General features: G+C 41.2%; 1 protein-coding gene across 10 annotated transcripts in view; it reads right to left on the bottom strand.

Annotated features, from left to right (window-relative positions):
- Positions 1-12,391, bottom strand: part of Daw1 (dynein assembly factor with WDR repeat domains 1) — a 50,836-nt gene extending 38,445 nt beyond the window's left edge. For 5 of the 10 annotated variants that reach the window (NR_164165.1, NR_164164.1, NM_001372243.1 and 2 more), the window contains exon 1: positions 12,295-12,378. Coding sequence is in view for 4 of the 10 variants with exons in the window: in NM_001372243.1 (NP_001359172.1) it covers positions 12,295-12,334 (40 nt within the window). In the remaining 6 variants the exon portion in view is untranslated. Of the gene's footprint in view, positions 1-8,845; positions 10,127-12,294 lie in introns of those variants that run through there. The other 5 variants (NR_027636.1, NM_027725.3, XR_373545.3 and 2 more) reach the window with 4 other exon arrangements.
- Between the last annotated feature and the right edge of the window lie 3,080 nt (positions 12,392-15,471).

Genomic DNA, 15,471 nt, shown 5'->3' with positions numbered 1-15,471 from the left:
ATCAATGTAGCTCACCATACAAGCAAACTGAAGGAAAAAAACCACATGATCACCACAATAGATATTCAAAAAACCTTTGACAATATCTAACACCTGTTCATGTTAGAAATCTTGGTAAGATCAGGGATACAAGGCACATACCTAAACATTTAAAGGCAATATATAGCAAGACAATAGCCAACATCAAATTAAATGGAGAGAAACTTAAAGCAATTCTACTAAAATCAGGTACAAGACAAAGCTGTCCACTCTCTCCCTATTTCTTCATATAGTAGCTGAAGTTCTAGCTAAATCAGTAAGACAACTAAAGGAGATCAAGGGGATATAAATTGGAAAAGAAGTCAAAGTATTGAGATTCACAGATGATATGATAGTATACATAAGTGTCTTAAGAAAAAAAATTCTACCCAACAACTAATACAGCTGATAAACACATTCAACAAAGTGGATGGATATAAAATTAACTCAAAAACAACAACAACAAAAGTAGCCCTCCTTTATACAAACAATATTTATCAGAAAAGGAAATCAGGAAAACAACATCCTTCACAATAGCCATAAATAATATAAAAATAACTTGTGGTAACTCCAACCAAGCAAGTAAAAGACCTGTATGACAAGAACTTCAGGTCTCTGAAGAAAGAAATTGAGAAAGATGTCAGAAGACAGAAAGCATTCCTATGTGCATGGATCAGTAGAATTAGCACAATAAAAATGTCCATCTTACCAAAAGCAATCTACAGATTCAGTGAATTGCCCATGAAAATTCCAACACAATTCTTTACAGACCTTGAGTTAACTCTCAACTTCATATGGAAAACAAAACAAAACAAAACAAAACAAGATAGCTAAAAGATTCCTATACAATAAAAGAACTTCGAGGGGAATCATCATCCCTGACCTCAAGCTGTACTAAAAAGTAATGGAAATAAAAGCTATGATATAGAAACAAACAAGTTAATCAATGGAATCAAACCAAAGACCAAGAAATAAACCCAGACACCTATAGACACTTGACTTTTTACAAAGAAGCCAAAACCATAAAATGGAAAGAAAAAAAGAAAGGAAGGAAGGAAGGAAGGAAGGAAGGAAGGAAGGAAGGAAGGAAGGAAGGAAGGAAAGGAAGGAAGGAAGGAAAGGAAGGAAGGAAGGAAGGAAGGAAGGAAGGAAGGAAGGAAGGAAGGAAGGAAGGAAGGAAGGAAGAATCTTCAACAAATTGTGCTGGTCTAACTGGTTGTCTGCATGCAGAAGAATGCAAATAGATCCATATTTATTACCCTGCACAAAACTCAAAGTCCAAATGGATCAAAGACCTCAATGTAAATCCAGATACACTAAATCTAATAGAACAGAAAGTGGGGAATACCCTTAAACTCATTGGCAAAGGAGATAACTTCCTGAACAAAACATCTATAGCTCAAATTCTAAAATCAACAATTAATAAATGGAACTTCATGAAACTGAAAAGCTTCTGTAAGGCAAAAGACACCATCAATAGGACAAATGACAGCCTATGAAATGGAAAAAGGTCTTCACCAATGCTACATCCAACAGAGGGCTAATATCCAAAATATATAAAGACCTCAAAAGTTAGATACCAGCAAACCAAATAACCCAATTTAAAACTGGCATAAAGAGCTAAACAGAGAATTCTCAACATAGGAACAGATGCAGAGACCCACAGTCAGACATTAGAAGGAGCAAGGTTAGTCTTCTGGAAGACTTAGAGGAGGGATTGAGGGACCTGGAAGGGATATGGACTCCACAAGAAGACCAACAGAGTCAACTAAGCTGGATCCTTGGAGGCTCCCAAAGACTGAGCCACCAACCAAAGAGACATAGCTCCACACACATGTATGTTGCAAATGTGCAGCTTGGTCTTCATGCAGACCCCCTAACAACTAGAATGGAAGCTGTCCCTGACTCTAATGCCTGCCTGTGGATCCTGTTCCCCTAACTGGGCTGCCTTGTCTGGCCTCAGTGGCAGAGGATGTGCCTAGTCCTGTAGTGACTTAATGTGCCAGGGTGGGTTGGTACTCAGAGGGAACCTCCCCCTTCTCAGAGGAAAAGAGAAGAGTGTGGTGGGGGAGGGGCTGCATGAGGGGGGCTGGGGGCACCACAATCAGGATGTAAAGTGAATAAATAATTATTGGGGAAAATGTGGTAAGACATTACTATAAAGGAACATATCAGACTAAAAAAGTGGGGAAAAAAATCTCCGACTTATTAAACAGAACTTCTTAAAATGAATCAAATGAAAAGTTTAAAAGACAAAAAGGGTGATAACTTGAAGAAAATATATTTGTGATTTGTCTCGGTCATAAAGATGACTAAATGCATTATCTGTGTTTGTGAACACCTAGAAATCAAAGATACTCAACCCACCCAACAGAAAGGAGACTAGAGCAGAGACCTCGTCACATCCCGGTCACATGCATTGCCCGCCTGGCTGTACTTCCTCCCTGGGAGCTTCAGTGCCTCCAAACTCAAGCATGGGCCATAAGAGCAACTTACAATTTCCAGACACCTTGGGGCAATAAATATGCTTTTAGTGTGTAATAGTTTTCATGTTAGAGTTGAGAACTTTAAAACATTTCAGTGGTTTTTATAGCAGATTCGTCACATACCAGCATGACAGTATACTTTAAAGAACAAAACAAAACAAAACAAAGCAAAACAAAACAAAACAAAAACCTAGCCATGTATTTCCCCATAGAAACTCATGGGAACAGCAGCAGAGCAGTCCTAGACACAGCTTCAACTAGCAGCCTAATTAAAGCCAGATGTGATGTCACTCCCACTTCAGCATTCAACTTCCTACTGCACATATGCTCTTTTGGATGAAATACAAGAAAAAGATGGTCATATGCAGATATGTAACAGTTTTTTAACTTTCGAATGATGGTGGTTCTTCACTGCTCATCAGTATGATACTGAAACTTAACCGTTAAAAGTTCATTCAACTATCAAGTGATAGCTGCACTGTGCTGTTACAGATGCTTTGGTGAGTTCTTTGCTCCACAGATACATTAAAATCCACATTTTTCATGGGTTTTTGTGTAGGCATACCTGTAAAAACACTCTTCAGATTATGCATAGCCTCGAAGTGTTCACAGACTCTAACATCGAGCTTCCAGTAACCACATCTGTTCGCAGCACCTCCAATCTGTCATCAGAAAACTCTCTGCTGGCAAACTGTCAGGATCATGGTGGTGGGTACAAGCTTTCTGAACCTCTTTTTTTTTTCTTTGAAAGCTCAAATCTTGTCATTGGCAAGAAATACGTAGGCTTTCAGTAGAAACTTGAAGGTTCATGCTTGTTATTTTTCAAGAAAATGTCTGCCAAATGCCTCAAATCTAAAAAGCTTCAGTTACTGTCAGTCTTTCAAGTAAAAATGACTTTCAAGGGGTAAGATTTAGGTGGGGTGCCTCATTCTACAGCTCACAACCACAAATATTTTCCTAAGGACCACCATGATACTTGCTAAACACATGAACGTGGTACATGGTTGAATATGTGCCTTCAGACACCTTATTTAAATTGTGCTTCTTGCCTTTCTACTCGCAAACCTCAGAGGTACCCAGTCACAAAGCTCACACCATCTACCTCAAATACATCTTCCTTGGGCTTTTGCAAATGTTTTCCCTCTTTCTCTTCCAATGACTTTGTTCCTTTACTCTTTTTTATTGGTAAACACTAATGGCTGTTAGAGTCCCTGTCCAAGGACATTTTCTTCTTTCTCACTCTATTATCTATCTGTCTGTCTGTCTATCTATTTATCTAATTATTATCTATCTGTCTGTCTAGCTATCATCAATCAATTTGTCTATCTTTCATTGGCACTACTTGGCTTTGTCATCAATACATTAACCATTTCTTGTAATTATAAACAATTACAGTTCTCTGAAGTAGACCTCTTAAGTTAAAGACATGTAGGTGACTTGCCATCATGCTAAACAAACAAGGCTCTTCTCCCAGCCCTGCTCCTCCTTTAAGGTTCCTTCTTGGTATCACAACTTTGGAGGGAATTTGTCTCAATACAGTCTTGCAACACTTGGCAAAACCTACACAGTTCACCCAAGTATCTGTTGTGTAACTTATAAGTACCTTAGAATAAAATAAAAACAAACAAACAAAAAAAACAAAATAAAACATTTGGAATGCTTTCAGTGACTGATAGAACTTCCCAGAGCCTTCTAGCACAGGAGAACACTGAAGTTAAGGGGTTATTTACCATAGTTTGTTTTGACATTCTCCCACCACAACAGGAGATAATTATAGTAAAGATTTGGAGTCTGACTCTAGTTCTATAGTTGCAAAATAAACTTAAAGACATAAAATGCTCTAAGGAAAGAAAATTCTAGTTTAGAGTGAAAACTTACAGCCTTTGGCATGATAATCTTTTCAGCAAAATGTGGATATTGACATTTTTCTCATTTTATTAGTCCTTTGAGAGGTGCATACGATGTGTTATGACCATACTTCCACCATTTCCCAGCTTCTCCCTGATGCACTCCTTGTCTTCCTACCCACTCTAGTTTGCATCCTTAGGTTTTCATTAAATCCATCACATTCTAAAATCTTTTAAGACCTTAGTTAATTGCACTATGATATAGAAATAAACTGAATGGAGTTTAAAAGAACAATTCAATGATCTAAGGTTGAAATTTGATGAGAAATGTGTTCATATTAACAAATGAAGATGCAATTAATAGAAAGGTGCTATTTACTATTGCAAAGGAAATTACGTGGTGCCTGACTGTAAAAATCAAAGAGAAACACACAATATATCTGAACCATTTAGCAAAAACCAGAAAAATGTGACAAATGCAGAGACGGCATTCTGAAAGACACGTCAGCATTGTAAAGATGCCAAGGGAATGTATGAAGCTGCTACCATGAAATTTTTATGTTTGAAACTTGGATATTGTCTTACTATGCAGCACAATAAGTATTGTTCTGATACAAAATTAATCACCATGATAGAAATTATCAACACATTGACATGTTGAAGTAAGGTGAAGGAATCATACAGAACTAACAACCAAACAATGTGTTGTTTAACAAGTAATGATGCAAAAATTCACTGGATTTTTAAAACATATAAGTCTGGAGAGATGGCTCAGCAGTTAAGAGCACTGACTGCTCTTCCAGAGGTTCTGAGTTCAAGTCCTAGTAACCACATGGTGACTCACAACCATCTGTAATGGGATCCAGTGCCCTCTTCTGGTGTGTCTGAAGACAGCTACAGTATACTCATATACATAAAATAAATAAATAATTATTTTAAAAAACCCTTGTCTTAAATTTTTTAAAACATTTATCTGCTACACACATACAAAAACATGCTGCAAGTTGATTAACGATGTTAAGTTTGTAATAAAATGAAGTAGTTTGAATAACGGAACATATTTCAATATCTGTAACCAGAGTTTGAAGTACATGAAACTCAAGGGCTAAAAATGAAAATTTTGAAAGAGACTTTTGCAATTAATTTTAAGCTCCCACACAGTAAAAGAGTGGATGACATTAAAAAACAAATAATGATCCGTGGAAAGATTTAGACTCAGGGAGTTCCGTACGAAGAACTCTTAGCCTGATATAAAGAAGAAAAGCAAACAAGAAGGCATGAGTGGTTAATTTGGAAAAATGAAAATACAACAGACAGTGATGAGTAACTAACAAACTCAGAGTCTCTTCCTCATTATTGAGAATATATAAAGTTAGAGTCTCTGCCTCATTAATGAGGAAAATATACAAAATAAGAGTCTCTGCCTCATTAATGAGAAAAATATACAAAATAAGAGTCCCTACCTCATTGATGAGAATATACACAATACAAGTCTCTGCTTCATCAATGAGAGAAAATAAAAAATATAATTTTCAGAGATTAATAAAGATTGTGGATGTTAGTGACACTCAGTGGTAATGGGCCTAAAAATGGCTCATACAACTGTATGAAGTGCCTTTATCAGGGGATCACACATCCTCCAAAGGACAAGAGCACTCTTAGTTCTTCTTCAGTGTGTTTTTTAAGACTTGGGTCTAATTAAATATGCCCATAAATTTTAAAAAGAATAAGAAGACTGATAAAAAAACAATAAAGAAAAGAGTGAAAGGGTAATAGAAGTTAACATTGTTAAGGTGTAAACTCTTAAGGAATGAGGGCTCCAGCTGATTATCAAACCCAAAAAAGATACAATATTTTGAACTATGTAAAACCTACTTGAATGCAAGGCACTGCTATCATTAAAACAATTTTCCTCTACTGTGACCATAGGATTTACATTATGTATAAATTGGTATGTTGTATATTTTTATTGAGGAAAGCAAGCATTCGGGGCGCAGGGGGGGTGATTGTCAAGTAAGAGTTATAAGGCAGAGGTTCTCAATCTGTGGGTCTCAGTCCCTTTGGGGGTTGAATGACCCTTTCAGAGAAGTTGCCTCAAACCATCTGAAAACACAAATATTTACATTACTGTGTCTAACAGTAGCAAAAGTACAGTTATGAAGTAGCAACAAAAAATCATTTTTTGGTCAAGGGTCACCACAACATGTGGGGCTGTGTTAAAGGGTCGCAGCATTAGCTAAGTTGAGAACCACTGCTATAAGGATAGATAAGTAATACAATAATCTGTGCCTTAAAGATTAGGGAAAAATAGAAGTTGGCACCCCACATTATACAACCTAGAGTCCTAAGAAAATGAAGTTTTAAACTTAGCAAATGAATTTTTCAAAAGATCTGCTTGGCTTCTATTTCTGTTCACTACTTATCTTGAGTCCTTCAAAATGAGCATATTTAAAATGAGCATATTTGGCTGTGTCACCGTGGTAAAGTGTCAAGGCAGGTGTGTTTGCCCTTCTCACAGCTACTGAGCTCCAACCGGAGCTACAGAGAATATAAAAACAAAACACAGAAAACGATGCTGATAGTGTACACCTCCCCTCAGTGATTTGTATCCAGACCTCAGTAGCCTTCATCTTCTCCTGGTTGCCAGTCACTGTGCAATAAGCATAATTCTGAAAACACTTCAGAAAGAAGCCTCTACCCTCATACATCACCAATGCATCGAGAAATAGTCGTAGTCTTTACTCAGAACAGCCGAAGCTTTGGAGGTGATGGGAACCTTGGCCACTTTAACTGTTGTGTATTTAATCCTGACCAAAACAAAGGGGACAAAGGCTGATAGATAATTGGTGGGAAGGCTCAGTCAGCACCTAAATTTCAAAAATCCAAAATCTTATCAGTTGGTGAACCAATGCACGTGACTAGCACCAGCAGGAAACGATCTACATCGTCTCAGCCACATCCTGCTGCGTGCACTTGGTCATCAGGTATTTAGGTCGGGACAGGTTTGATTTAGTACATGCTAACAGAAGGCTATCCCAGACTTGTAAGTGGGAGAACTGAAACGAGAGCCGCAGAAGGCGAAACAAAAGCGATTCTCTATATAGACCTGATGGAGTACAGGAAGCATTCCGTGTCGCGCATTTTTATCCCTTATGGTAATGTTATTAAAACGCCCACTTGCTATTCAGTAGTCTGGAAAACTTGCATATGAAATACCACCCCGAGGATTGGAATTTAAAAAGTCATAAATATCTAATTGTGCTCAACCATGAGGCCTCACTAAAAAAAATAAAAATAATAATAATCATTAAGTCAAGCATTGCAGGCCAGATTCTGCAGCCTGCGATAAGTCTGAGACTCCTGCTAGAATATTGACTGTCAGAGCTGGGTCAAGCAGAGATCAGACTTCTCTGTTCTAGTCTCATTTCAGCTAAAGTTCCAACATCATCCTTGCATGTCACCTCACCAAGCTAGCTTATTCAACACACATGTGACTGGATATTTTATGCGTCAAGCTCTATGTAGCTGCTGAAAATAGATGATAAACAGAGTAGGCAAAGTCCTTACTGGAATCCTTATCTTGTGGGGAAGGATAAGCAGGAAAAAAAAAAAAAAAAACAGTAAAAAGTAAGTATATTGGATTGATATCGCCCTGGGGTGAGGTGGGGTGGGGTGTGGTAGGGTGAGTGATAAAATCAAACGTCTGGAAACTACCTTGGGAAGATGGAACTTTGTAGAAAAAGAAGCTATTTAAGCTTCACTTGATACACCTTTGAGGACAGGGCTAAAAGCTTGGGAATACCTGCTGTGCAAATGATCACAGAAAAAAATATTTCAGTAAAAAGTAGCACCAGCCTCAGGGACGCTTGAGTAGGACCACGCCCAGCTGGACCAAGGCACACAGAATGGAGTGCTGTCGCTAGAGAGGCAGAAGGATGAGGTCCTGCAGGAGCCTGGACCGCATGGCCCTTTGCCTTTGAGATTAAAAATAAACAAAAGTGTGAGAGGAGCTGGAGCAGCAGAAGAAATTGTTCAGATGGACACTTCAGCAGTCACCAGGTCGCTCTGCTGACATGGGGCAAGGTGGAAGCTATAGTAATAGAGAAACTGATGTAATGAATGAGGTTTCTGATATCTATTAATACCGGTGTAATATTGGGATAATATTAAATCAGATGGATATTGAGAGAAAGACAGGGACAGAGACAGGGATGGATAGATGCATGGATGCATGGATGGATGGATGGATGGATGGATGGATGGATGGATGGATGGATGGATGGATGCATGGATGGATGGATGGATGGATGGATGGATGGATGGATGGATGGATGGAGAGAGAGAGAGAGAAAAAAATAAACTGACAGAATTACTCATCAAACAAGATATGATAGGGTGGGGTGGGGGACAAATAGGAATGAGTCCCAGTCTTTGTCCTGAGCTAGTATAGATCCAAAGCTGCAGCTGAGGTGGGAGAGACCATGAGGAACTTACCCCATGTTTACACTGGACGTGCCTATGAAGATGTCAGATAGATAGCTAGGTGCGCTGGACCACTCAGGGTGCTTTCTCAGCCTTGAGAATAGGTGAAGATGTCCAGCAAATGAATGTGAATGGGTAAGAGAAGTTAGAAGTCAGAGGTCTGGAACATTCCAAACTAAGAGAGAGGAGGCAATGGGACAGAGCAAGGAGTAACAGTGAAGTGAAAGGGTGGCAGAGTGCTCATCTTAGAAACCAAAGAGTAGCCATGTTCATCCCGCTGTCTGCTGCTCATGACTGTGATTGAGGGGCTCCGTGTGGGCGCCAGACAGGAAAGTGAATCACACAAAGAGGAAAGAATGAAAACCCCTGTGCAGGCTGACTTCATCAACCTGGATCAGACCTTGGGGAGTCTGGTGCCAGCTCGTTGTCAGCATATTTGAAACACAGCACAACTTCCAGGCAACAGTCAAACCAATCAGTCCAGTTCCAGATGCACAATAAAGCTTAAGGTGTGAGTGTGTCAAAACTCTTACAAAATGTAAGTGGCCGTGGGGGTGAGGTCTATAGCTGAAAAGCCTAGACTCTAGTGTGGTCTCTGACCAACAGCACAGAAGTCAGCAGGCCATAAAGTGCGAGTGACAGACGTCTCCCCTAAAGATGAGTAATGGTCTTCGGAGCAGAGAGTCTGAAATAACCATTTAGGGGATTCTGAGTGAGGTTTGCTTCCACAGATAGCAAAGAGGCCACCAAGTTGTTAACAAAATCCACTTTCGGGTTTCTGGATGGAGTTCAGGTATTTGACTTTATCTCTTCCACTGAGGAGACAGCCCGGTGTGATTAACACTTCTGGATCTCTCGGTGCTTCTCTTCGAGTACAAGGACCTCTGTGTCCCCCAACCTGAGACATAACGAGTGGATTCAGAAACATGGAGGTCAGTGGGGAATCCTAAAATGTACAGACTCCAGAGCACGGTAACAGTGAAAAGAGGAAAGGAGCTAAAGACAGAAAGGAGAAGGTCAGAGGACCTGGCGAAGTTCAAAGCAGCCTTGCACTGAAGGGAAGGGACAACAAAGGTGGCAACTGAAAGGTCAGCAGAAGTGTGAGGTAAGTGCTGTTGGCTGACAACTTGATGTATCCAATCGACTCACCCCAAAGAAAATGTCTAATGTGTTGGGAATTGGCTGCTCAGGCTTCAGAGACTACATTCCTAGCCTGAGCTCCACAGCTGAGGGATGGAAGTGAGGTGATCATTTATCAGACTCTCTCCTAGACAAACACCATCACTAGAAGCAACTTTGGAGGGAGAGGGGGTTGGATTTCTCTGGCTTATGCACCCCTATAACCGTCTGTCAGTGCAGAGAGTCCAGGCAGGAGCTCAAGCAGGAGCAGAGACAGGAGTCAGGGCAGAACACTGCTGACCGGCTTGCTTCGCATGGCTTGCTCAGCCTGCTTTTTTATACAGTCCAAGCAACTGCCCAGGGTTAGCACCAGCCATAATGGCCTAGGTCCTCCCATATCAATCATTAATTAAGAAAAAGACCATGGAATTGCTTATAGGCCAATCTGGTGTGGGGGGACAATTATTAATTGAAATGCCCTCTTACCAGATGACTCTAGCTGTGTCCAGTTAAGGGAGGAAAAAAAAAAAAACCTAACCATCACAGTGTCATGATAAATATAACAAAAGCAAAAAAAAAAAAATGCTATACAGGAAGTCAGTAAGAGATGTGGAAAAGGTAGGTTTCTCTGGGTCAGTTACATTGGCTGAAACAAAGTAAAGAGAAGCTAGGCATTGTGAGGTTTAGGGGAAGCTCTGTCCAGAAGGGAGACAGTGCATGACAGGCCTTCTTGTAAGTTTTAGAAAAATAGGTCAGAGACCTAAACTATAGAGATGGCAGAGAGTAAAGTTCTAGAAGTCGACAGAGCAGCCTGGGCCATTTCTTTCAGACTGTAGATCTTATTCTAAGCCTAACAGGAGCATACTAGGCGATTGTTGGAGGTGTTGGGTTCAGATTCTACTGGCAAACGGTAGATGAGACTCAAAGCCAAGAAAGCACTTGAGCAGACCCTGAAGTTTCCCAACAAGAGACGGACTGGGCTGGAGTGTGTCAGCAAACGGAAAGGATGCTGAGTCGAACTGGGAGGGGAAAGAGGGCTGAACCGAGAGATTCACCAAATGTTTTGGAAGTAGAGCTGATATAATTTATTGATAGATGGAAAAGACTGAGCAGAGAGGAGCAGTAAGTGGTGTCAGGGCGAGTAAAGGATTGTCTGTGTAGCTTCTGAAGAAAATAAATACAAAATGCTGAACCTATGACCTGCTGACAGGGGACAAAGCACAAAAGGAACAAAATCAGGATGGCCTCAAAGAAAGAAATAACAGCCTTGACTATTAGACATTTTGGCTAAAAAATGTTGGCTGCTTTGCTGAGGCAAACGAGACACGTGCCCTGAGATTCCTCAAGTTCACACCCTTAAAACTGTCATGCTGAAACCAGGACAAAGTGAATTCACTTACTCTACTCTGAAATCTCTGCAGTTTCTTTACCCAAATGTTTCATTGAGCCGTTGTAGTCAGCCGTTACCCTGAGCCAAGTTTTAAGGGCTTTGTTGTCAATTACATTTATTCATTTATGTTATGTGTATGTGCACACGCACACATGAGAGCCACAGAACATGTGTGCAGAGGTCAGAAAATAACTTTCCTCACTGCGGCCCTCCCCACCCCACCCCTGACCCTTTTATTTTTAATTTGAGTTTCGAGAAGCTGAGAGTTCTCCTCCTATTTTGTCCTCAACAAGTTGTATTTCAGTTATTCTCTCATGGTGAGCAAACCCCACCCCCCTCCCCAACACATAACTTATGACCACCAGAAAAGCATACCCTACTCTAAAACAGCAGCATTTCGTGGGCTTATTCACAATCACCACGTTGGAATCAAGGATTCTGGCCTTCTTTAAAGGCACATGGCGAGGCGCACAAAGCAGGTTACCTTGGACGTTCATATCATAAACTGATTTCCTACTGCAGCAAACTGGAGAGTGTGACAAAGGTGGCGCGCTCAGTGGAGTATGAGTTTTTCTTTTCATGTGTCCTTCGCTTTAACTTGATCATTAAGACTTTAAAATAACAGTAGATTCATCTCTGTTGTTCCAGAAAACACTGTCCCAGGGTGTCACTGTTCACTACCCCTCGGCCCCTCCCTCCTCAGACTCATAATTTACTAGAAAGCATTTAAAAGTTTAAAGACTTTCTCAAAGAGTCACATAAAGGACTTTAAGGAACAGTGGTCGGCAGCGTATGAAAAGGTGGGTGACCCAGACTGGGGAGCTCTAACTACCTGTCCCAATTGGTCACTGAGACCCGGCTACTCAGAGCCCTTCCTCGAGTCCCCGCCCCCTCCTTCGTCCCAGACCATCCCAGAAAGGGAAGCCAGGGCCCACTCGTGGGAACCCCGTACCTGGTGGGTAATAGCGAAGCAAGAGGCTCTTAAGCTTCATTTTCCTACTTTCCTACCCTGAGGGGCTTCGTAGCCATGGAAACTAACAAACAGCAGTAGGACGCTAAGGCGCGTGCGCAAGTTTTTCTGGGCGGGTACAGGGGAGCCCAGCGGCAGCCCAGAGCTGGGTAAACTCAGCTTGCCGCTCAGCCATAGCTTGCTGTAGCAAGCTATCTGAGGAGCAGCCAGTGTGTCCCAGTTTTGACATTGGTCCACCACATAGAAAAGAGTTAATTCTTTAACTGTTTAAATTTTCTCCAAATCGACTGATTATCTTAGCTTCTTTTAGAGTGTGATAAAAAGAGTAGTTGTGGAAAATAAAATGTTCATACAGTTTTCAATAAAGAGCAAATACAATTATGCAATTTTTTTAAATATCCCAGAAATTTATTTGATGTTCGCTTGAATACATTTTATATAGAAAGATTGTGATTGATTGTTTGTGTTTGGAGCCTCTGGTAAATCTCTGAACCATAAGGGTGCCATTCCAGAGACATGAGCAATGGAAACTGTAAGCCCAATATTAGGACTGCTGTTGAAGATTTGTCTCTGGTCAAATCAAGCCACTCCCTTAGAAAAATACTTGAGGTGTTAGAGCCACTATGTGAAAACAGCTGACATGAAGGAGGGCATTTAGATTCTGGCTTGTTGAATACTTAAATACTTGGAAATAAAAATATTCAGCTTTCAAGTTTCCAATACTGGAAAACTTTCAAGTCTAGGGTTTGCAGCCAGGAAGGGCTGCCTCGTACTCTGTAAATTGGACTGTTTTCCAAAATGTCATCTTCAGCTTTGGCTTCCATTTCTTCTGCATCGTCATCTCCATCCACTTCTGCATCTTCTCTTTCAAGCCGTTCCAGCTGCCTTGCACGTTCAGTCTCATCTGTATCTGTGACCACTTTGGGCTCCATCTGAACACTGAACACTTCCCTCTTTTTTTAATTAGATATTTTCTTTATTTACATTTCAAATGCTATTCTGAAAGTTCCTTATACCTTCCCCGCTCCCTGTTCCCCTACCCACCCACTCCCACTTCTTGGCCCTGGCATTCCCCTGTACTGGGGCATATAAAGTTTGCAAGACCAAGGGGCCTCTCTTCTTAATGATGGCCGACTAGGCCAACTTCTGCTACTATGCAGCTAGAGACACGAGCTCTGGGGGTACTAGTTAGTTCATATTGTTGTTCCACCTATAGGGTTGCAGACCCCTTCATCTCCTTGGGTACTTTCTCTAGCTCCTTCTTTGGAAGCCCTGTGTTCTATCCTATAAATGACTGTGAGCATCCACTTCTGTATTTGCCAGGCACTGGCATAGCCTCACTCGAGACAGCTATATCAGGGTCCTTTCTGCAAAATCTTGCTGGCATATGCAATAGTGTCTGGGTTTGGTGGCTGATTATGGGATGGATCCCTGGGTAGGGTAGTCTCTGGATGGTCCATCCTTTCATCTTAGCTCCAAACTTTGTCACTGTAACTCCTTCCATGGGTGTTTTGTTCCCTATTCTAAGGAGGAATGAAGTATCCACACTCTGGTCTTCGCTCTTCTTGAGTTTCTTGTGAACACTCCCCTCTTCTCCTCAATCTTCTCTTTGATGACTGCCATAGCCTGATTGAGGACAGAGAGACTATGTCATCCCCAGTGTCCTTCTTTTCATCACATACCTGGGCAGAACTATTAGATTAATCTTGATGGGCATGGTTTCTGTAGAACAATTCAAACCTGCCCTCAGGGCTTCTTTTACAGCATCATTGCCTTCATAACTATAGCAAGTTACTTCAGTATCTGCTGTCATAGTCCACAAGAGAGGATACAATTCAGAAAGTCCTGCCCACAATGCATTATTTGACCCAATCCAAAAGGCAGCACTGCCCCCACCCCATTCTCTCTGGGTCAGCTTTCCGTTACTATAATAAAATACCTGAAAGGAATCAACTTAAATGATGAAGGGCTTATTTTGGATTATGGCTTTTGAGGTTTGAGTCTATGGTTGACTCGGTCACTTTGGGGGTCTATCCTTGAAACATCACAGCATGTTCTACAGGAGGCTATCCACCTCATTGTGGCCAGGAAGCAAACAGAGGGAGGGGACGGGAAAATTAAGGGAACCCCTAAATGTTCTCCTTCTTCCAAGTAGGCCCCAATTCCTTTAGCTGCTACTAATTCCCAATAGACAATTAAGCTGTGACTCCCTTAATGGTCAATCTATTGATGAAGTTAGAGTCACCCAGTCACCTCCAAAAGACCCTGTTTCTGAACACCACTACATTTGGGGCCCAAGCCCTCAATACATACCTCTTCAAACCCAAACTAAACATACCCTTCAAGTTGAATCCCAATTTCTTCAGGGCCAAGACCTCCCAAGAAGTCAACAGGCCTTTACCTTGGTCTCTGTATGAGAACAATTATTCAGAAATGGCACACTGAGTTCTATTCAGTTTCCAAAACCATAGTAGTCCTTCCAAGGACCTCTTATATTAGGGACATTAGGGTCCTAATTCAACAAACCAGAACCCTTGACAAATGTCCAATCTAAGTTCTCATATGCCATTTTCCTAGAAAACTATTGTCTTCTAGTTGTGTACAAACAGGTCATTAAATAAAAAGCAGGTAGAGTGTCAAATGGACTCAGATCTCTCTTGGCAGTGGCTCAAATTGAGGTTAAAGTTGACTTACTGCTTACTCATTACCAGAAGCCACAGGACCAGTCTCTCAACCAGTGTGCAAGTATGCAGAGTTCTTTCACCTCCAGTGTGTTGAGCTATGAGTCACACACACACACACACACACACACACACACACACACACACACGTGCACACACTGCCCAGATGATGGTCTGCATCACAGTCTGTGGCTTAGTGTGGCTTTCTCACAGGGTGACATTACCACCCTTCATGGATGGAACCCTCAGTGGTTTTGTGCAATTCCTCAATAGATGAGCAATCGGCATTGGCAAGGACTTCTACAGAATGTAGTGTCTGACTCTAGGTCTGTCCCCTGCAGTGGGCTGACTATCTGTTCCACTCTCTCCAAATATCCTATGTTCAAATTCTTACCCAAAAGGGATAGTATAGGAAATGGGGCTTGGGGAACTACTTAGTTCCTGAGGGTAAGGCTGGTATAAAGGATGCCCCCAATGG

This window comes from Mus musculus, chromosome 1 (genome assembly GCF_000001635.26).
Source record: "Mus musculus strain C57BL/6J chromosome 1, GRCm38.p6 C57BL/6J".
In the NCBI taxonomy this organism is placed as follows: domain Eukaryota; kingdom Metazoa; phylum Chordata; class Mammalia; order Rodentia; family Muridae; genus Mus; species Mus musculus.
The sequence above is the reverse complement of the archived record's forward strand: the minus strand, read 5'-3'. Positions and strand labels throughout refer to the sequence as shown.